The 22,544-nt window shown below is 44.7% G+C and overlaps 2 protein-coding genes across 9 annotated transcripts in view; one reads left to right on the plus strand and one right to left on the minus strand.

Moving 5' to 3' along the window:
* TFB1M (transcription factor B1, mitochondrial) overlaps positions 1-11,592 on the plus strand; it is a 38,443-nt gene extending 26,851 nt beyond the window's left edge. The window contains exons 6-7 of one of the 2 annotated variants that reach the window (XM_059699989.1): positions 9,178-9,305; positions 11,180-11,592. In XM_059699989.1, coding sequence (XP_059555972.1) covers positions 9,178-9,305; positions 11,180-11,423 — 372 coding nt within the window. In that variant the 3' untranslated portion in view covers positions 11,424-11,592. Of the gene's footprint in view, positions 1-275; positions 521-9,177; positions 9,306-11,179 lie in introns of those variants that run through there. The other variant, XM_059699990.1, reaches the window with a different exon arrangement.
* TIAM2 (TIAM Rac1 associated GEF 2) overlaps positions 11,588-22,544 on the minus strand; it is a 162,854-nt gene continuing 151,897 nt past the window's right edge. For 6 of the 7 annotated variants that reach the window (XM_059699972.1, XM_059699968.1, XM_059699973.1 and 3 more), the window contains 8 exons: positions 21,389-21,568; positions 19,735-19,853; positions 18,696-18,804; positions 18,087-18,145; positions 17,361-17,466; positions 15,437-15,524; positions 14,649-14,803; positions 11,588-12,723 (listed from right to left, as the gene is read on the minus strand). In XM_059699972.1, the coding sequence (XP_059555955.1) occupies positions 12,113-12,723; positions 14,649-14,803; positions 15,437-15,524; positions 17,361-17,466; positions 18,087-18,145; positions 18,696-18,804; positions 19,735-19,853; positions 21,389-21,568 (1,427 nt within the window). In that variant the 3' untranslated portion in view covers positions 11,588-12,112. Of the gene's footprint in view, positions 12,749-14,648; positions 14,804-15,436; positions 15,525-17,360; positions 17,467-18,086; positions 18,146-18,695; positions 18,805-19,734; positions 19,854-21,388; positions 21,569-22,544 lie in introns of all 7 variants that reach the window. The other variant, XM_059699974.1, reaches the window with a different exon arrangement.

Raw genomic sequence — 22,544 nt, forward strand, 5'->3', positions numbered from 1 at the left:
AAAATATTCTATAGATAATAAGAAAAGAATAGTTTAAACTAACCCCTTAATATATATTAATGGATATTTTAGAAAGGTTTTAAGTATGCAAAAGATGGCTTTTTAAAGAAGTATTTATTCAGCGCCCACCAAGTACCTCCACATGACCCAGGGGAGTTGTGGAAGAGGAGAGGAAAGTAGTGGAAAGAAGTCCGTCACCTGCACGATTATCCCTGAGCTCCAGTTAATAAACGTTTGCAAAATCCTTACCGAGGGCGGCACTTCTTCCACTTCAGGTACAAGGTACTCAGAAGCGGACCAGTGACGCTACTACCGGCACAATTAAGCTACTGTGCTTGCTGCGAGAACGTGAGACCCGTGCTAGTTGGGACCAGAATCCTTTCCTGACCCACATGCAGCAGTCTGCTGCAAAACCGGTTCTTCCAACCGCTCCCCAGTAGGGACATCGAGTCTCGAAAGTACTCGACAGAAATAACCACGTCGTTACTGGTCTGTGAAAGGATACCAAAAATAATGTAGCACTTCATTCTTTCCAAGGGAAAAGCTAGCACTTCGTGGCTTGGCTGTTTCAATCTGGCAGCACTACTGCCTTCTTTGAGAAATGTAATGGCTTCTGAAATACAGCAATTACATTCTGAACAGTGTGTTCTATCATGAGTCATATATGTTTGACAAAAGGCAGTATGTATGGGTCAAACCTTGGCTTTCCAGAACCTCTCTGAGCCTCAGTCTCCTCTTCTGGAAAATGGGAGGATTGTACGTAGGACCTATGTCATGGAGTTTAACATGTCAGTGCATTTTAAGGACTTAGAGCAATATCTACCCCCATGGCAAGTACACAATAAATTATAATTGTCAGTGTTATTAGTATTTTTATTTTTGTTTCTATCTGACAAGTAAATGTCATGATATTTATTTTATATCATGGCAATTTCTTTTCTCTCGTCCTTCCTTAAGCTGATTGTATTCACTGGCATAGAATCTTAGAGCTGAAAGAAACTAGATATAATCTTGGACATCATCATTTTTTCAGATTAGCCTATTTAGGAGGTAAATTACCCAGTGCCACCCAGGTCTCAGCAGCAGGTGGTCAATATCCAGATCTTCCCCTCTTCCCACCTCCCTGCAACCTGGACGTTTTTCCCGCTACCCCAGTACCTCTGTGAAATCCACCCCTGGAGCTTCCTGTGGGAAGCTGGGAAAACTGCTACATCTGAAGGCACGGCGCACCTTTAAATACCAACTTCACTCCCTTTCCCACCAAAAATTAAAAAAGCAAAACAAAAAAAGACTCCAGAGGCAACAGTTGGGCAAATGGCTTAGCTTTGGAGACCAAGTCTGGACTTCTCTGTCGTTCTAACATTGATTCTCTAAGGAGTTAAATCCAGAGCTAGCTGAATCCTTTTCTCTGTTCATAATGTTAAAATGTGAAATGTACAATTTTAGGAGAGGATTTCCCCTAGATTTTGAATTCTTAAGAAACAGACTTACTGTAGGGATCAGAGTGCCTAGGCTTGCCTGCAATCATCCAGTTTCTTTCTTTACATACTGAGACCAAAATAGGACACAAGTAAACGTTCCTAAGACAACACTGAAGCCCATGTTTAGTTTATAATAGCTGTTTTCAGGTTTGGGCTTGAAGCGCCAGCCAGCTCACGAAATTACTGCCTGGTCCGGGCCATGTTCAGCTGGGACTCTGAAGAGCGAGACTGCTGCTCACATTCTCTGAGAGTCTCTTTTCTGTCTTTTTACTTTGGTTGAGCAACCTGTGTGTGTTGATCAGTCTATGCTCAGCTCCCCAATTATAGCCCTTTTTTTCTCATTAGCCAATACATTTATGAATCTCAGTGTACTTCAGACTGCCAGACAGCTTGTTCGTCTTCATTAGCAAGTACTGGCAGTGAGAAATTACAGACAGCAGAATCCGCATAAACATATGACGCGCGTGCAGTGAGCACAGCGCGCGCTACTGTTGAGTACTGGACTTTGAATGCTTCCTTCTGCCTACAGGATGTATGCAAACAGGATGTGTTCTCGAAAAGCAGGTCGCTGTTCTGCTGCTTTTGTAACAGTCCACTGGCATCTTTGCTAGAGCACCATGAAACCGTGTGTTTTTTTCCTTTCCGGCCACAAGCACGATGCAGTCTGTGGCCTGTTCTCTCAGATATCTGTCGGGCAGAGAAGAAAGGCATACTTGTTTCCATGGTGGTGGCGGAGGAGAAATACTGTGACAGTAAGCAAACAGCTCCAAGGACAGAACTAACTCTCTCCTGGTTCCAAGCACAGTGCGTACAGAGCGGAACTGGGGGATGTTCTATTTGAACCATCCGCCAAAAGAATGTCTGGAGTAGATGTGACTAAAGAGTAAAATGAGTTTTAACAAGATTTACTTATATCAAAAGTAATATTTAAGAACAGATTTGCAACTTAAAATTCAAACTAAGTGGTACTTAAAGAGCTATATTTAGGCCGCTAAGCTTTTAAAAGCTTTCCTTTTCCATACCTTTTGTCCGTAGCCTTCAGTGTTTTAATTCCCTTCGGTCGTTGTCTTCGAATGAACCCCGGTGAGGTTTGATGGAGAGACACCACTTACAAGAGGCTCGCTTTACTGCTTCTGAATATTAGTGCTAAAGCTCCAACAAGCTAACTTGCAAATAGCAAATAAAGAGCAACATAGAAATCTAAGGGGGGGAAAACTGCTGATGGTGCCGGAAGATAAATACCAGGTTCTCCATCTCATTTTTTGAGCTGTGGGAGAATTAAGAAAGGAGAGGCGGGGAAGGGAGGGAATTGTTGTTCCAACAGGGTTTTTTCGAAACCTGAAAGCTAAAAATGCTTTTGTGTCACTGGATACAGAGGAGGAATTATTTGGGTGCTCACACAAAGACTTTTCTTTAATGTTATGTTTTAGTCCACAGTTATAATTTATTTTTGAATTTTTGTCTATGTTGGGAGGTACAGTTTATTATTTGATGTCCCCAATTATATTAAAGAATATGGTCTGAAATATTTTTAACTAGATTGTGCTTTACAAATGATAGCAGAGACTATCTTTTTATTCTGGTGCTTGTGACTTGTCTGAAATCAGGTTTCACAAAATTAGTAACTTTCAAAAGACAGTTTTAAAATAGCGATATCTAATTCTGCTGCATCGGAAGCAGTCCCCTGGTCCCGTTAGGGCCTTGGCTAGTTCGGCCCCCTGCCGCCATTCTTGGCGCGCCCGCCTGTGCTGAGGCTGACAAGGGCGGGTGGAGGGACCCCCTGCCCTTGTCGCTGCCCTCCAGCGTAATGCAGCTGGGGATAAACGGCCTCAGCATGCTTTCATGTACCTTACTATTTTCAAACATTTTTATTATGCGTCTGCCTTGATACTTATCCAAGATGAACCACCTGTTTTAAAATGGTGAACTTCTGGAATGCAGATATCTTTTATTAACTATAGACCTTTAATCAGGCAGAATTTCTTATATAAGAAAGGATCTGGGAAGTCGAGGTATATGGAGAAATAGAGTTCATCGGCATCATTATCTCTTTCTAATGTGGACAGAATTAAAGAGAATGAAACTTTAAGTCCAGATACTTCCCTAGGTGAATCAAGTGTATCTTCTCTTCAGTTTATGTCTCCTCCCCGGCCTCTCCAAGTGGTACATCCAGTTGTGGGTGTGACATCACTGATGACATCTCCGACCTGCCACAGACAAGACCGAGCTCCTGACCTTCCCACACCAGGTCCTCCAGTTTCTCCACGTCCGTTAGTGGCAAATTCATCCTTCCATGTGGCACTTCCTGGATCTTAAAACCAACCTTGCTTCCATATCCAGCTGCCACTCAAACAACAAATTGTTGTTTCTAAGTTTTCAGATTCATCAAGCACCCTACCACCTCCGAGCCCCTCTCCTGGTTGGAGACCTCACAGGGCGAGGCTCTGTGTCTGCCTCCCTCGCGCTGTTCCCCGTGGGCCAGGAAGGTGCTGGCTTAGAGAAGGGGTACAATAAGTACCGAATGAAACGTTCCAGAAACTGATTTTGAGTGTATAAAATAACATCAACTGAACTGTACACTACCTTTGCATGAACAAAAGTATAATTCTGTCCTTTCCAAATGAGACTAATTTTAAGTGATTTTGCAGCTCTCTTGTTTTATAATCTTGATATAACAGTATCTGTCATTCAGATAAGCAGCTTCCTGTCTGCTGGGTACTGTTTGAGGCACTGGTTATTTAATTTTCAAGACAAGCCTGTGAGATGACAAGAGTCCTCACTTTAAGATGATAAAAGTAAGCTCCAGAGAAGTTAAGTGACAACTAAGGTTGTAAAATGAGTGAATAGCAGGTGACACATGGCAGGTGGGAGTCAGGCCCAGAACATTGTGAAATTTGAAGTCCTTCTGCACTCATGGCATTGCCCTGCCTCCACTTGGAACAGAATGTACTTCCAAGTCTTGGTAAATATAAGGAGTTGCTTCTTTCTGGGGTGGTCGGCATTGTGCTGTGGGACACATGAGCCTGGCCATCTCTGCAGCTGGACATGAAAGTTCACCTCTCACCCATGCGAGTGGCTGCAGAGTAGCTGGCCAGTGGCGCGGCAGTCTGTTTCCTCCTTTAAAATGTTTGCTGTTTTCTGTTTTTAAGAAAAAATTACAAGTGCTTGCCATAGTGCTTGCTTCTCTTAGTGATAATCTGGATATTGAGAAAAGCTTTGCTTTGCTTTCTGAAAGAATCGGTAATTTACCTGAATATTTGAGAGAGAATGGCAAGAACTGACCTGTGCTGCTCACCGGCCACCTGAGCCTCGGCTACCTTTAGAAGAGCCCGGAGGCCAGCCCCTGGCCCGTGGCTCTGATCCCACTGGTCTGGGGTGATGCCCAGTCATTGTACATTTAAAATGCTGCCCACTTAATCCCAGTGAAAAGTTGGGGTTCAGATTTCAAAACAACCAGTCCTTTTTGTAATTTCTGTTCAACCTTGAAAATATGATAGTTCAGCATAAGTTTAAAATTTTCCTGTTACAGCCCCACAAATGTAAAGTGATTGACGTAAAGTAATGTTTGTCTTGTCTTCTGACCCAATCTTAGGAAATTAACAGTATCAGCGATGAACACAGTTAGTCCATTGTTTCCCCTATCTTTATGGTCATTTTAGTTTTAATATAATGTTTTAGATCAGTGTGAAGACTTCTTAACTTAAAATCAGCAGTTTGTAGATAAGGTGATAATAATAAAAATGAAGATGAATAATCTTGGGTTTTTGTGTGTCCTCAAATGTCTAACAAGGCCATCTAGTTTCTGATGATGTCTGTAGCAAGTCGCATACAGGTTTCTGCTTATAGGTTGTACTTCCATTTGCTCTATTATCGATTACCTTCTTTTTACAACATTTTACTCCTGTTTGCCTTCATGAGAAGGATCTTGAGGGCTTGTTTTCTAAGTCTTCATCACACTATGTTAGAATAATAAGACTGTCTTTGGATTGTGGTGACATTGGCAGATCTAATCTCATAAGTATGTATTAGTTGTGGCCTTACCACTGTATTCTCTTTGTACATTATTTTGAAGAACAGGACATTTTTTAAAAAAACACGGTCATTTATTGGCAGTATCTGAGATGGTGGGCTGAATGCGTCTGGTTTGGGTCCGGCTTTCAGTCACTGCCCCTCCTCCACTTCCTCCTTCCCTGGGACCCTCTCTCTTTACCCAGCCTGGTTCCTGCCTCTTGGCCCAGGCCACTCCAGAGTCATAGGTGGTCCACCCGAACCATTGCAGTGGATCTGAGAGGCAGATATTTAAATTCACTCTAAATTCCTTAGTGAATTCCTTAATTTTATTAAGTCAGGAACCAGGCCATACCTAGACCGGTGCACTGAGAGACTGAGTTTGGAAAAGGGCTGGCAACATTAAACAGCAATTTATAAGTGCATCTGTTCCCTGTGTGCTGACTTCCTTTTTGCAATCAAATCCTTTAATAGACTTAAAATCCAGGAAGAAAAAAATCCAGTTGTCATTTTAAATAAGAATTCAATTATAAGTAAAAAGCATTTTGTATCTGTTACCATAGTTACCAAGTGGCTTTCCTGTAGTTTCAGAGAAAATGGGCTCCTTCATTAAAGTAGTTCTGATGCTTGCTGTGGGGGCGGGGCTAGAGGAGAGGTGGCCAGGGTGGTAGTGATTTCCCACAGCAGCGGGACGCATTACTGGGAGAGCCCTTTGCACAGTGAGCCTTACTGGGTCCCCCACTAAGTGTAACTATATTTGATTATGAATGGACTTTTTTTTAAAAGATACAATATACTGTTAGCCAATTGGGTACCAAATTCAAACTATAGAAATCTGCTAGTTTACATGGGGTGCTTGCTATATTTGCGCAGGATTTTAAATGTTCTTTGAAATGTTAGGCATTTTCTGTATTTGCAAGTCCCAACTGTATCTCAGAGGAACAAAATCAGGCAAATAAAGATGAGGCCAAGTGTCTAAACTCAGAGGAGCTGAGAGTGGTGGGGTCTGTACTGGAAGGAGAACACATCTATCCCTGTACTTGTGTGTTTGTCTTCATAGTATCTGAACATTAGCGTTTTAATAGTTCGTGGTGTAGGTTAGGTGGGGCTTACATTTACTGCCTATTTTGCTGAAAGAGTCTTTTCTCTGGAAACTGGCAGGCGTGGGATGACACCTGGTGACTAGGTTTCCTTTCAGAAGGCCCTGTGGGTAACTAGGAAGAATTGGATTGAGAGGAGGGAGGGAGTTGAGTCAGGGAGGGCGGCCTAAGGAAAGGTAGGGACCGAGTGCCAGGGAGCGGCATGGAGAGTTAGAGTGATGGGGTGGGGAAAGTCTAGAGCAGGGGTGGGCAAACTTTGACTCGAGGGCCACAATGGGTTCTTAAACTGGACCGGAGGGCCGGAACAAAAGCATGGATGGAGTGTTTGTGTGAACTAATATAAATTCAAAGTAAACATCATTACATAAAAGGGTACGGTCTTTTTTTTCAATAGTTTCATTCATTTCAAACGGGCGGGATCCGGCCTGCGGGCCATAGTTTACCCATGGCTGGTCTAGAGAATGATCTAGAACCTTCCCAAGCAGTTGGGCTCACTTCCCTGCACCAGAGGAGCAGGATGTGACATTTCCAGATCATAGTGTGGTTTGGGCTGCTGCTCCCACTCTCCCGGCCGGAGATTCTGCTTTTCCCTCCCACGGAAATGCTCTCTTTTCTCCCCAACCTGCAGTAGCACTCCTGTTTACGTAATCAGGGGTGGGGAACCTTTTTTCTGCCAAGGTTAGAAACCTGCCATTTGGAAATTTATAACATCATTTGCTTAATATAATTCACTTAATATAAACTTACGTTGCTAAGGGAAAAGCTCCTAGATTTATTGAATTTGGAGTCCTACCAGCAGTTGCCTTGGCAGGGCCAGAGCTAATGATTTCTTGGGCCTCATACGCCCCTCGGGCCAGACGTTCCCCACCCCTGCTCTAAACCCTAAAGCCACCTGCCACCTCCACAATGCCTTGTCCCCCCTTCCGTATTGGTCGCAAACCTCCCTGAGACCCCAGGATGCTGTGCTGTGGTATTTGTGTGAAGGTCTAAGGAGAGTCTTGGCCTTTTCATCAGCACTTGGTTTCCTGCAGGACGTACCTGTTACTAGACTTAGTGAAATGGATAAGCTACATAGAGAACCCAGCTTGAAAAGTACTAAATTTAGTAAGAACATGTAACGTTGTCTGCTGATGTCCCTGTGGAGTGGAGTGACTGCTGTTCCACCGAAGGGGCATGCTCGTCACTGAAACAGTCCGCAGGCTGGCGGACATTTAGGGGACACCTTCAGTGTGGAGACCTTCTCTGGCAGTTTTCACTCCACTGCTCAGAACCACCCTTCTCCAGCCACAGCATCCGACTGTCAAAGCCTTCACGGTGCAGCTGTGGCCCATCGAAAACATCGGGGGCGGGGCAGTGACCGCTCAGGAGGGAAGGCCAGGATCAGCTTGCCAGTGGGCAGCTCACACCACAACCCCCCTTCCCCCCAGACAAACACGCTGGCTCCACCAAAAGCCCATCCAAGCCCCAAGCCGCCTCATGCTGGGCACATCTTCATTTTTATTGTCCAAAGAGTCTCCACCCTAAAAACAGAAACATAGTGCCCCGCCCTCACATAATACAGGCCGGTGTTAAGGAGTTTTGTAGCTACTAGAGCCTTTAGAAGCAAGGCCGCCTAAGAGAACAAGATAACCCCTTTCGAATTTAAAAAATAGAATCCCTTTCGAAAGGCAGTGGTACAACCACATGTCATAAACTGCTGTACTTCCTTAGCCTTTGTAGGGTCTGGGTGATGTTCTAGGTAGCAAATTTAACAAATCCTTAGAGATGACACTTCCACAGATTATGAACAGAATTCCCATTTCCTAGGTCATGGTCTCTTGTCAGGCATTTTTGTGCGTGGCTCACATTTCTCCTTCTGTACTTTCAATATTTTTCCTTTGTTATTTTGAATGTATTCGTGTGAATCACAGTGAGTCCATTTGTAGAATAAGTCACGCTGTAACTCTTATCAGATATGCCTGAAAAGTTTCATTTTCTGATAAATAATCGCTACAGCTGGTCGCAGCTGGACACAGAAACGGCGACATTTTTGGTGGCTCCCTTTTTTGTTTGGACCCTGCCTCTGCCTCCAGGGGCATTAGAGTTGGTATCGGAAAGCCATGCGGCTGTGCAGACGACACTCATGACTTCCGTCCAGCTGATTCACGGTGTCTGTGCCGAGTAAGTGGCGTCAGAGTGGATTCCCTTTCTGGGGAGTTTGATGCTGAGTGGTCCTCGGGGGGCCCATCTTCCGGTCGGGACGGCTGCTGCGGCGTGTGCTTCACTCGTTCGGAAGCTAAGGGGAGTCCTGCAGTGCCGCCTGTTCTCTGCCCACTGGCTTTGGTGGTGATTTGGATTGACCCTAAAGGCCACTGTAAAACTGCATTTCAAAATTAAGTAATTATCAAGCACAGGTCTAATGGGTGTCATTACAGAACTGATGCAACCACCTGATTTCAGCTCAAAGGCAAATGTAGCATCCTACCTGCCTAGAGAAGATGAAACTGAGGTCCATGTAGGAACACCTTTCTCCTGCGTTTTACAAAGAGCAGCTGCTTGTAATGTTACATGTGCAGCAAAGTGATGTGTGTTCGCTTATTACCTTGAAGGTGGACGTGGGCGTGGTGCACTTCACGCCCCTGCCGCAGCCCAAGATAGAGCAGCCCTTCAAGCTGGTGGAAAAAGTCGTTCAGCACGTGTTTCAGTTCCGGAGGAAATACTGCCATCGAGGGCTTGGGTAAGAGTCCTTTCTCTTCGCTTCATTAGCACACCTTATATAATCCTCCGTCACTGTTTAAAGATTCAGAACTGGGTTTTTATAATTCTTCAAGCTGTCTGTAAATAGTACTCTCAATTCAAATCCTGTGATGCACAGACCTTTGCCGCTGAGGAAAACAGAAACCTTGATTCAGCCTCAGATGCCACTGACAGGTTTGGTTTAGTTTGATCTTAAGTACAACCTAAAACTGACAGTCACGCTGTTTGTAATGACCCTGTACTGGGAAGGTCATGATCTCTCTGTCGGCACTTAGGCCACCGGAGCTGTCGACTCAACATTTCTGACACTAAATGTGTGGGTGTTTTTGTTTTTTAAGTATAGGTGGCATTCAATATTATGTTAGTTTCAGGTGAACAACATAATGGCTGGACATTATATTACCTTACACTGTGATCACACAGTAAGTCTAGTAGCCATCTGTTACCAGGCACAGTTGTTACTCTACTATTGATGGTATTTGCTGTGCTGCACACTGCTTCCCTGTGGCTTATTCACCTCAGATCTGCAACTCTGCATCTCTTATTCTCCTTCACCTTTTACCCATCCTTCCACCACATTCCCCTCTGGCAGCCACCAGTTTATCTGTGTCTGTTTTTGTTTTGTTAGATTCCACATATAAGTGATATCAAATGGTATTTGTCTTTTTCTGACTGACTTGTTTCACTTAGCATAATACCCTCTCGGGCCATCCAGGCTGGTGCAAGCAGTAAGATGTCATTCTTTTTTATGGCTGAGTAATATTTCATTATATATCTTTTTCATCTATTCACCTATCAATGGACACCTAAGTTGTTTCCAAATCTTGGCTATTGTAAATAATGCTTAAATGAACAGGGATGGGCGTGCATATATCTTTTCAAATTAATGTTGTTTTATTTGGCTAATTACCCAGAAGTAGAATTGCTTGAACAGTTTTCTTTTTAATTTTTTTGAGGAACCTCCATACTGTTTTCCGTAGTGGCTGCACCAAGTTGCAATACTACAAACAGTGCACAAGGCTTCCTTTTTCTGCAACCATGCCAATACTTGTTGTTTGACTTGTTGATAATAGCCATTCTGTCCATTGTGAGACGATATTGTAGTTTTAGTTTGCATTTCCCTAATGACTCGTGATATCAAGCCAGAATGGTATCATGAAGTCTGCTCGCAAGCCCATTTCTATTTAGCGCAGAGCCTCTGCCTTTGTCCGGCCGTGCTTACCCGCCCTGCATGCGGGCTCAGACCTCTCTCCCAAGCCCTTTGAGATGAGCCCTGCAGAGCCCTCGGACTCAAGGAAAGAAAGTAAAATCCAGGGGAAGCTTCACAGTATTTCAGCGTCAGTTTTGTTATGCATTTTAAAACCGTGATCTTGGTTAGATGAAATATAAACTGTGTACCTCACATCAGTTTTAAAGATGCTTCAACATATCTTAAAGAGGGGACATAACAATTTGCATTTTCACATCAACTGTTTTCCAACTTTACCAAGAAAGTTCATTCTTTTGGGGTGAATGTCCCAAAAACAACTTGCATATTAAAAATTGAGGCAAATGAAACTTACATTCCTCTCTAAGAATGCAACTGAACAGATGTTACTTTAAACTCACCTTAAAGATGCAGGGATTGATTGAGCTTCGAAAACATGTTCCCTGAGGGCACACCTTGCAGGTCAGGCTACCTCTGCCTTAGCGGTGGTCCTGCTGCCTGGAGGTAGAGCTGAAGTTCCCTGCCCGGCGCCACCAACGCTCCGCTGTCTCTCCCCCTCTCAGAACCAGGGCATGATCAGAGGAGGGTAGAAGGAAGCATTGTGATTTGCAGAATTGCTAAAATAAAACTCTGATTTTCTCTCTCAGAATGTTATTCCCTGAAGCCCAGCGCTTGGAACGCACTGGGCGGCTGTTACAGTTGGCAGATGTGGACCCGACTCTTCGCCCCTGCCAGCTCTCTGTCTCCCATTTTAAGAGCCTCTGTGACGTGTACCGGAGAATGTGTGATGAAGACCCGCACCTCTTCGCTTATAATTTCAGAGAAGAGCTCAAGAAAAACAAACGCGCCGGTCAGGAAAGAGAGGCTGACAGGGAGAGTCGCAGTCTATAGCTGCACTTCGGGGGCTAGCAGCTTACCCAGCGTGGACTTTCACCAGGTCGAGCGCCTCACACGTGTACTCTGACTTCTACAGAATGACAAAAATACCAATTGCCAGAGGTGACTTTCTTCCCGTTTACTGTACAGGTTGGTAGAAAAAAATAAATATAATCAAGTTACAGTACAAGCTTTCTTTTAATATATATATATATGCATAGATATGACATGTTTAGTATAAACAGCATCTATTATTACAACCTTACAAAAATGAAATTTCTGCACATTGTGCCCCTAACCCACATTAAAATAACTTAAATCTGCTTTAAATAAAGCAAAAACTAACAGCTCAAAGTAAATGCCCAGAGGATGGAGAAAAAAGACCTTTTTTAAAAGCTATTAATCACAACTTCCTCTCCTTTTCCCACATAAATTAAAATAATTAGACTGCAGTTTTAAGGATTCTGTCATTTTGACACCTGCTCAAAAGGGATATAAACTAAGTATTTTACAGATTCTGACCAGTTTAATCTAGTTTTCTGGTTCACAATAAATTAAAATAACTTAAATCTTTACAACTATTCTGTGGGAAAATGAATACTGCCCAAACCCAGTAAGGAAGAGTTTAGTGTTTCTGCAGTGTCCACTTTCCCACCAGTTTAAAAGCGAAACGAGCACTTTAGTCCGCATCCGATTGAGCTGTACTAGGAGTCGCCGTGGCTCTCCGTCTCATAAAAGCACTGCTCGCTGACCACCGACGTCAAGCTCTGGACGCTGAATTCTCGCTCGAGCACGGAGTTGAGGTCGAGGTTGGCATTTGCAGGTTGGCTGTCAAGGGACTGGTGACGCACCTGCGCCTTTAGCAGAGTTCCCCTCTCCCTTTTGGTGCTGTTGGCTTTGCGTTTAATGGCACAGAAGTGTCCCCGGACCAGTTTGGGCTGCTCCCCTCGTGGCTGGCCAGCCGAGCCCGGCGGCTGCTCCGCGGGGGGAGCCTCCGGGTCCTCAGAGATCCTCAGTCTCTGGAACTGAATCTCTATGTCTTTGGTGGGGCTGCCCTGCCTCAGGGTCTGATGGTAGTCCTCATCCTCGTCGCTCAGAATGTCACTCTCTTTGATGAGATTGTCTGGAAAATCTGTCAGGCCCATGTGGGGGTGTTTCGGGGTGTCCTGCCCGCCCCCCGCCGGTTGGCAGCCACTGCTCTGCGTGCTGCTGCTCAGGCTGCAGTCGTCGGAGTCCAGCGAGCTGCTCTTGCCCGGCTCGCCCGGCCACTCGCTGCTGGAGGAATTCCTGAGGACTTTCAGGGACCTGCATGAAGCTGGGAGGAGAAGAGCACACATCCCCTTGTGACAGAGCAACAGGTACCAGATGTGGTTTTTGCATGTAAGCTACACGATTTAACATCTTAATTACTGAAGATCTGATCATCTCACTTCAGTTACCAAGCATCCTGGGACTTGGGCAAAAATCCACGTAGATACTGCAGGTATGGAAATTTTATCTGAAACTTGACGTGGGGGGGATTTAGTATTTTTGGATGACCAGTTATCAGAGCTCAATTATTTAGAAAGAAAAATAAGCTACAAACTACTATAAGGGCTAGGATTCCTACTTTTCCAGTGGGTACATTGAAATGTTAGTTACAAAACGTAGGTTCCTTTTCTTCACTAACTTACTTTGTCATTTGATAACCAAGACTACCCCGTATTTCTATGTCTACCATCTCACCTTATTTCCCTTGCTGCTTCACTAAAAGTAGACAAATGTTCTCTCATGAGAACTGTCTCTGCTGGAATTTCTAACCAACTTTTGGAGATTTCATGTGAATAATTATTCGTGTGTGTGTGTATTTCTCAGGCTGGAGGAGGAAGGGAGCTCTAGTTGTGCAGACAACAGCATATTTTTGATAACCATGGCTTATTTTGGTAAGGAAAAAAATGGGAAATATACAGTAAATTTGAAGAAGTCACACTGTGACCCAAAAAGAAAGAGACATACATTTTATAAGAGTAAAAACAAGATCAAAGATCAAAACAAAATAGTTACTATAGAAAGAATATTCTACAAGTTTCAGCTGAAATTTTAAAAACAGGCAGAAAGTTGAGAGCAGTATGATTTACCTGCTGCTCTAACAGGGTAAGAATGAGGATTTAGGTTTCTGATGTTAAGGCATTAAGTACTGACTTTCTAGATGCCTGCAGTGTTCTGAGCACCAGAAATACTGCGGTGAGCAGTTCAGTCCCTGGACTCCTGTACATCTCCGTAGAAGAAGCAGATAAGATGGTAAGTGTAGCCGTGTCGGTGGTAAGAGGGGGTTTGGGATTGGGATGGTTATCTATATATATAAGAGGCGAAGTGACCGTCCATCTGACCAACAGCCAGTACATATGACACACACTGGCTATTTAAAAGTAAATGTTGACTCGCCCATGTGCAATACATATAAAGCTCTCACTGGCGCCATAATCGAAGCTGAGGTATTAACAGGATCTTCGGAAGGAGCGGTCATTCTGATTCCAAGAAATGCTTTGTCCCTGACTGACACTGGCCCCCATTTACATTAATTCGAAGACAGTTTCCGGTGATGCCGGCATTTGTGATGACTGTTACTAAATCATAAATCACAAGGACAAACTCTAGACAGAGTAGGAATATTCCTACCTGAACCCGTTTTCACACATGGTCAGTTATATGTTGCTTTTTCTCCAGTTCAAAGAATGTGTGATGTTAAAGTTGTAAATACTTCATCACAAGGGAAATTAGTAAAGCACTCTGAAAGCGTTTTTACTCTTAATGTGATGTACAGGGAGATATTAGAATAAGTTTAATCAATTTATCAATCGTTTTTATATCATGTCTTTGCTGTTATATCATGTTATTGTTTATTAATTTATATATTTTCATATACATTTTACTAATTTTCTTTCATCTCTGACACTTATATTTTAGAGAAAGGGTGAATAGCGATATTAAAATATTTCTTCTAATTACTTTCAGTATTCATGAATCCGTGCACCGGGCCACTAGTATTTTATAAAAGGAGGCGTGGGAGCAACAGGCGGGTTCAGGTTTCTTAAGAGGAAACGAAGTTGCCACTGCCATCTCCCCACCCCTCTGCCCCCATGTATTTGGGTGTCTGGTAATTTACAGAATGATGAAATACCCCTGTATTACAAGAGCATGTCTCCTTTTAGAGAAGCTCAGGGGTTTCATGAATACACAGGAGGCTAGCAAAGTTCTCACCTAATTTGGCTGAAACGGGAATGCGGTTCTTGAGGGGTACCAGGCGATCCTTGCAGGCTTTCTCCAGGGGGAACTCACTCTTTATGTGCCGCCTGAAGTTCTCCCTCAGGATCGATCGAATCACCTTGACGATGTTGGTTTTGCTTTCACTGTCACTGGGGGGTGGGGATGGAGAGAAGATAGAGCGTTAGTGTCCAGTGTCATTGTGCTTCCGGTCCCTGTCTCCTCGTCCTGCTGTGGCACGTTACCGCTCTCGGGACAGACTGACAGCACTCGCCAACCTCCTTGTGCCTTAGTCTCCTCACTTACAAAGGAGTGAGAACGGAAGTTTGTGAGACACTAGGATTTGGGTATTTTTCATTTGTTTTGTTTTTTGTTAATCCTCACCCAAAGATACTTTTCCATTGATTTTTAGGGAGAATGGAAGAGTGAGGGAAAGACAGGGAAGCATTGATGTGTTTCTCACATCGATCGGTTGCCTCCTGCCCGAGCCCAGACTGGGGCTCAAGCCTGCAACCAAGGCATGTGCCCTTAACCAGAATTGAACCCGGAACCCTTTGGTCCTTAGGTGGACACTCTATCCACTGAGCCAAACCAGCTCGAGCGGATTTGGGTAGGTTTTTATTCAGTGTGTTCTATACCAGGGCCACTGCTGCCCTGTGGGAAGTGTGGTGTGGGCTGTGATCCTGAAGCCACCAAAATTCAGGGGGCATTAAAAGTAACCCTCCTTGTTAAGAGCTCCCCACTCCATCTCATTGCCGTGGCCTCATTCGGGGGCTGAGTCCTACCTGCAGCACAGCTGGAAGATGGTTTCCGGCCGCCCCTCTGTTTCTGACTTGGTGTGGATCAGCTCCCAGATGGAAGTGTTTTCCGTCCCTGGGTAAAGGGGCAGAGAGTTGGGTATACCTGCCAGAGAGCCTGTTCAGAACACCTGTGAGCTCTAACACTCATCATGTAGTCACGTCTCAAAATGTCAACTGTTCCCAACCTGACTCTCATGATTCATTCTATGTCTGACTTTCACCAATACTTACAAAAAGTGAAATACTTTTTCGTTACTTTTTACATTTCCTGCTGAAGTTTTCAGTCCATTTTAGTGCTCCATCCTGCCGGGAGCCGGTCCATCCTTGCTGTTTCAAGGGACCTGGCATATATGGCATACGGTTCTTAATATGTTTGCTCACCTTCTTGGCGCTGTGTTTTAACCAAAGTCACCTCTCCGAGAAAGGTTGAATCCCCAGGTAGGGATTTTCCCCTGAAGTTAGGGAGGGAATAAAACCCCTCAACTAAGTGCCAGGCGGGTAATTAATCCCTTTAACTACGAACAATCATGCTTAAACTACATAATCTTTTCTCCCTGGAATGGAGATAAGAAACGCCCTAACCTTTGTAATAGAGATTGATAGGATTGAATCAACTGGTATAAATACAGTTGTAACAAGACAGAAACACTCAGAACTCAGGAGACAGAATTCAGAAGACAGAACCTACACGGAGCCTAGAGACAGAAGAACTTCGCTGGCGAGAGCATGCCAGAGGATCCTGGACCGGGACTGGCCTCGGAGCCTAGAGACAGAGCCTAGCGGGAGAACATGGCAAGGGATCCTGGACTGAACCTGACTACAGAAATTGGCAAGAGAACCTGACTAGAACCTGGCTATTGAACCTGGCTAGAGGAACCTGGCTATGATGATCACCCGAAGGCTGCCTCCGTGTCATTCCTTCTTCGCCGACTCCGTCCACACCTTTGGGGACCCCTGGACCCGCTGGGGTTGGACCCCGGCACCCTCCCTATCCCTGGATTCCATTTCTCTGGGGAAGAGGTTACACAGGTCCTGTTTTCCACCCCCTTCTGTGGAAGGACAGTGAGGAGGAGGCGCTCAGGTTCTGGAGGTGAGAGGCTGGCCAGGAGTTCAGTCACATGCTGGGAAGCGTCAGCACTCGACAGACATTACACAGGGACCTGAGCGGCCCGCGGGTCCTTTCCGTCACCAGGGGCCGTGTCAGCAGAACACAGTTATTCTGGAAGGATCCTCCAGTGTTTTACAGATAGAAGGTGTTTTTCTTGTTTTTACATCATTTGTGCTGCTGCTTAATCTTAAAGAATTTTCTGGTGTATCGAAACTTGTAAAAATTTAAGTTGGGGGACCTTTGTTCCTTTAACAAATTTGGGTGTATCAAGGATATTAGGTTCAAAAGTGTTGATAGTAAAAATAAGGAAATGGTGTGAGGCAGGGGGTCCCGCGGGGGTGAGGCCGACGGAGTCCTAACGAAGCATGCCCGACTCCGGAGACCGGTTCAGTGACGCAAATCTAAGTTTATTGTGTAAGTGCAGCAGTATATATAACTTTTTAGACCAATCAGAAGTTTACACAATCCTTAGAGCAGGGTACTATGTAGGGGCTCTAGGAGGTGTGCTCAGGCGGGCACTGCCACTTCCTGGTGTGCCGAGGAAGCTTGTATAGGTGGAGTGTGCTCACGCCATTGCATCTGCCACTGCACTGAGATAAATCTCCTGAGCTCTTCCCACAATGGTGGAGAAAGGTGTTTGGCTGAGAAGAGCCACCCATCAGTCCTTCCTTCCTTCAGAAGGCTCTGAGGAAACATCCTCATTTTCCTGCTATAAAACATCAAAACTTACCTATATTTCACCCCACAACCCAAGTCAGCCTCCTAATGTGTTCTGGCATTTGTGCTACAGGAGATAGTTACCTGCTGCGTTCCCCAGTCTGACTTGAAGTGCGGATATGGGGATCAACCAGCGAAATTTAAACGGGTCCAAGTCAGCAGAGCTGTGTGCAGGCCGGGAGTTCGAGGGCTGTAATAGGAAAGTCCCCAGTAAAGTGTCAGAGCTTCTCTCGCCCAGGGGCACGCGTGCACAGTGTGGTCGCCGTAGCCTCCCCCCACCCCGGTGCCAGGCTTCTTGCAATGTGAGTGCTCAGGCAGCAGGGATGAGTCAGCTCAGACTGCTCCCAGTGCTCAAGGGCTCACAGCTGGCGGGGATAGGGCAGCGTCATGGTTTGGGGGGCAGAGAGTTCTAGATTTCCAAGCAAGAATGACAATCAAGCCTTCAGTGTCTTCACAGTATCACTGATGGCTTATAGTATCCACAGCTAGTTTTGTTTTGTTTTGTTTTTTAAGTCAAGGTAAGGGTCATCTGAAAACAAACCAAAGACTTTCATGTGTATGGAGGAAACCTGGGCCATTTTCAGGGACATACAAGCTGATTTTCTGTGCAGGCCCAGTATGGGTATTTGTCTTTTAAAACAGAATCATTTTGAGAAGAAGAAATACCTGAGTATCGGACTCAGTCATTACCGGGGAATAAGTAATGGCAGTTGGTGATGCCTGGGTTCTTAGCGGGCTTCTCAGAGCAACATTAATAGGAAAATACAGCCATGAAATGGGAGCTTTAATTAAAACGCATTCTTGTCTTACCAATTTCTTTTTCAGTTTGCAGTTTTCTTTATAAACCAATATGACAGCTCTCTTAAAAACTAAAGAAAAGAAAAGAGAAAGTCTTCCATTATTTTCTACAAACTTCAAGGCTGGACTAGAGCTGAGTGTTTCAATGAACAAAAAGCTCTTCAGACTCAGAAGCTCCGGGATCTCAGGATGCCAGCCCGTGAGTGACTGCATGGCACTTCCTTCTGTCATGTTTGAGTTGTGCACATGTGCCTGCTTATTTAAGAGCTATTGTTTGAAGTAGATGCTGTCATTTAAAAAAAAAAATCTCGTTTTGTTTTATTGAAGCCTGAGGACATGGTGCTCATCTCAGGGAGAACGCACGTCTACGCTCACTGTGCCGGCGCTCAGTGAGAATAAGACATTGTGAAGTGCAGCAAACCATTAAGATGGCAGGGTTCAGAATAGCCTCGGAGCTCTGTTCCTGTGACACTCAGTCGAGCAGCAGGCGGGACAAGATCATGGGTATGCAGAGCGTTGGAGTTTTAAGTAGTTAAGTCAAAAACTCAGTGATTCTAGCCCTTCTGGAAATTGGAGGGTTTAGCGAGTTCTTCATTATTGCCAGCCTCCTAGTTTACTTACCAAACACTGTGAGCTCAAGGTCCTTTCTGGCTTTTCCTAGAGACAGAAACGGATTCAGCCAGGCCACGGGCGAGTGCAGCATAAGCTCCCCCATGGAAAGTTCTGTTACCTGGAAAACAGGAGGGTAGGGGTGGAAACCACCATAGGTGCATGTTGGAGAGTGAATCACATAGGTGTGGTCATGGCTAACATGCAAGTACATTCTGTTTGATTTTTAAGATCCCTGTAAACTTGGGGCCTTAAGTAGTGGAAGTGTTGATAATAGGAGCAGCACACAATTTAGCTATGCCTACATCAAACTGTTCGAAAGTGACACATGTGAAGGCATTCACTCCAATGCACATATTCCCTGTGGCTGAGATGCCTCTGACCACAGTGACAAGGTTCCTCCTCAGCGCCTGTGTTCGCCTTGCCCGCGGACCTAGCACAGTTACCGTCTCTAAGCCATCGAGGACACTAGGCCTGCTAGTAGAAAGTACCTGTTGAAACTGGCTGTAATGAACAATTAAACTCTAGCTGTTTTCTCTTCTTGTCTTTTTCTACTTAAAATACATTGCTTCTTATATATAGACTTGAAAAGCTCAAGGTTCCAAATTTAGTAATCAGCTGGAAAAAATATATAGAAATTGTCAAATTCTACTTAAACTACCTTTATAAGAAAGGAGGTAGCCCCCAATATTTCATGCTAAAAAAATAAAAGAGAACAGGCCCTATTCTCTCCACGTGCTGGCTCCCACATCCTCTGTCCATCCTGCTCTCGCTCTACATGTCGGCACCACCTCTGGGATGTCCTGACCTCATGCCCACAAGGAGGAAGAGCCCAGGGACCTCTCTTGTTGTCTTTGGTACATAACACAAGGTTGCATTTTTAAACCAATGTAATTAATTTGTTACATTTATACCTAAATTGTGTGGCTGGGTTATTATGAGCATTAAGATCAAAATGAGAACCTGAGGCATTTTCTCCTCCAAGAAAGCCCTAACAGGGGGGCCTACTGTGAAGGTGCATGAAGCCTCAGAACGCAGAAGTCCCACTGACCTCCCTCTCTGTTCCGCTCTGCTCCGCTACCAGTTGGTCAAACACGGTCCCATAATCCTCATAAATCTTCTGCATCTCATTGATGTGGCTCGCTACCTTCTCCATGGCCTTCAGTGCTTCTGCAAAACAAGGAATCATATTTATTTTATAATGTTTGTCTCCAATCCTATCCGACAGCAGTAATGAAAAAGCTCAAGATTCATGCCAGGATTCGAAGCCAGTTCTCACAGCAGTACTATCAGGTTTGACTCAAACAGCCCATTATAATCTAGTCATTATATTGAACAGAATCATCTTCCAACTCAAATTCTCTTTGAAATGAGGCAGGAAGTAAAAAAGTAAGGAAGTAAAAAGCATCAACCATAATAAAAGTGCTTTATGGAGCACTTGCTATTTGTCATGCACTGTGATAGGCAATTGATGTGAATCATTTCATTTAGTCTCTACAATAACTTGATGACTCTAGGAACTGTAATCTGTCCCACTTTGCAGATGAGAAAACTGGTGCAGAAAGAAGGGTTAAGTATACAGCCAGACTTCCACAGGGCACCTGAACATTCTGCCTCTCCTACACCAGTTACTGGAATGTGATCCATAACAGTTTTTAACAAGGACTTAATGTCTCTGTAAATGCTTAATTTCCAGAGAAATTGTCAGCACTTGTGCATGGTGTTTATTTGTAACTTCTTACACCGGCCTGTGGAGGGACAAGATGTTTTTGCCAAAGTTCAAAAGCAAAATTTCAGGTCACCTCATACAGCGTGGAGGGAGTTGTGGAAGGCAGTATTCTTAGCAATCCTTTTAAAGATCTTGATGTGAAATGAACTTAACATACAGTATTTGGAACACTAATCGTAATTTGTATCATTTACTTGTACAATTTAATTTTCATACAAAAATATTTTGTCCTTGGTACTTATGATATAAAAGTATGCTTGTCATAGTAAAAGAGCCAGTTTAATTTACACTCTTCTTAGTGTTTATTATTCAGTGATAGTAACGTGTAGTAAGTTTTTCCATCTCCACGGGTTTATTACATGCAGCTAGCTGTCCTCCTGGTTCTAATATGCAGACTGTGACCCCTGTTTCTCTCTAATCCAGCACAGTCTCCTCGGGATTCTCTGCTTGCTATCACACTGAGGGGCTCTGTATACTGGACAGACTGTATCTCAGGCCGATGATTTACAGAGTGACAAGAGAAGACACATCGGCATCCACATTGAAGCATAATCTGTCCTTAGGAGTTTGGTTTCTGAGTCGGGCTCTGCTCAGAGATTTCCACAAGGTGGAGCCTCACCCAGCGTATTCCATCAGCAGCACTGTGAGCAGCAGCCGCCACAGAACTTCACTGAGATGGAAAGGAGGCCTGGTTTTCAGTTCTCACAGTTGTTTGCTAACCCAGTGACCTGAATTAACCCATTTCACACCACTGGACTTACTACCTTTTTAAAAAAATGAAAATGGAATCATCCCTCCAGATGAGCTTGGGGCTACTCCAATGAGATCATTTTGCCAAATGTTTTGTCCATCTGAAGGGATGGTCACATATCTAACTTTCCCCACATAGTAAAACTAAGGTTAACAGTCATAGTGCTGAGAAATGTCTTCTAATACACGGAGGGCACTGGCCGGCCCGGCCGCCCGCTGTCCTCACCTGTCAGGTGGTAGTGCTCCTCACTGTCGTGGTCCGTCAGGGACACCAGCTCCCTGAGCAGCAGGGGGTACTTGAGCACCCTCTGCACGGGCTTGATGAGGTAGGACTCCAGCGTGGACGAGTGCTGCTTGGTGGGGTTCCGGGCATCCAGGAAGGCCTTGAAGGCGTTGTCCGTTTTGGCTGCAAGCACATGGATGGAAGACTCTTAGCACAGCGGGATGGTGCACTTCTACTTCGTTCAGTTTCTATGCAGTTACAGATCATGCACATCTACAGTCCCAACGCCACTCCTGAGTAAGCCCCCAGTGCGTCAGGGTCAGGCACCCAGCTGTCAGCCTGGACTCAGCATCACAGCCTGACCGCTCCCGCAGGCAAAGGGAGCTTACTCACTATCAGAATAGCACAGTCCACACACCAAAGGGTACACTGGCCCATGAGAGACTGTCATAGGAACCTAACGAGTGAGGTCAAACAATCCTAAAGCCACAACACAATGTTATCCATACTCCCCTAAAGATTCATACAGCAAAATAAACCAGTACTTTTTCCAGTCCTAGCACAAATGGTTACCTATTGCATTATTCATAACGCAGTATCTTTTTTTCCTTTAAAATAAGTTGATATGCCCTGCAGCCTTCACCTCTCCAGCTCTGAGCAATCTAAACCTCCCACCAGAGGGGCGGTGAGAACTGCCTTTCTGTTGTGTATCCAGTGTCGTGAGGGTGTGCTCGAGAATCCGAGGGCATTTAGTTTCAAAAGCATCAGTGGATACACCGACTACTGCTTTGGATCCCACCTGCAGGCACTGGTTGACCAGCTATTTGGAATTCAGCCAATTTGAATGAAGATCTACCCTTCTTTGGAGTTTTGTTACAAAGGCAAAGTCTACACCTTTTAGGAGATGCAGTGCCATTTTGAATGAGACTGTCAGATGCAGTGGATGGTGAGATGGCCCTTCTTCATGATGGAGGAATCGAGCAGACCATTGGTGCGCTGGGAGGAAATCCCAGTGGAGTCAGGTCTTTGTGTGAAGAACTAGAGAAGACAGATCTTGGCTGGATCTGGTGAATGTGAAGCACTCCGGCCTCCCTTTTAAACCTGAGCCTGTTCCAGGACAGGTTGAAGTTCTGGAACTACACCAAGTGGCCGAGCTGAA

The sequence above is a fragment of the Myotis daubentonii genome, chromosome 6, assembly GCF_963259705.1.
Source record: "Myotis daubentonii chromosome 6, mMyoDau2.1, whole genome shotgun sequence".
In the NCBI taxonomy this organism is placed as follows: Eukaryota; Metazoa; Chordata; class Mammalia; order Chiroptera; family Vespertilionidae; genus Myotis; species Myotis daubentonii.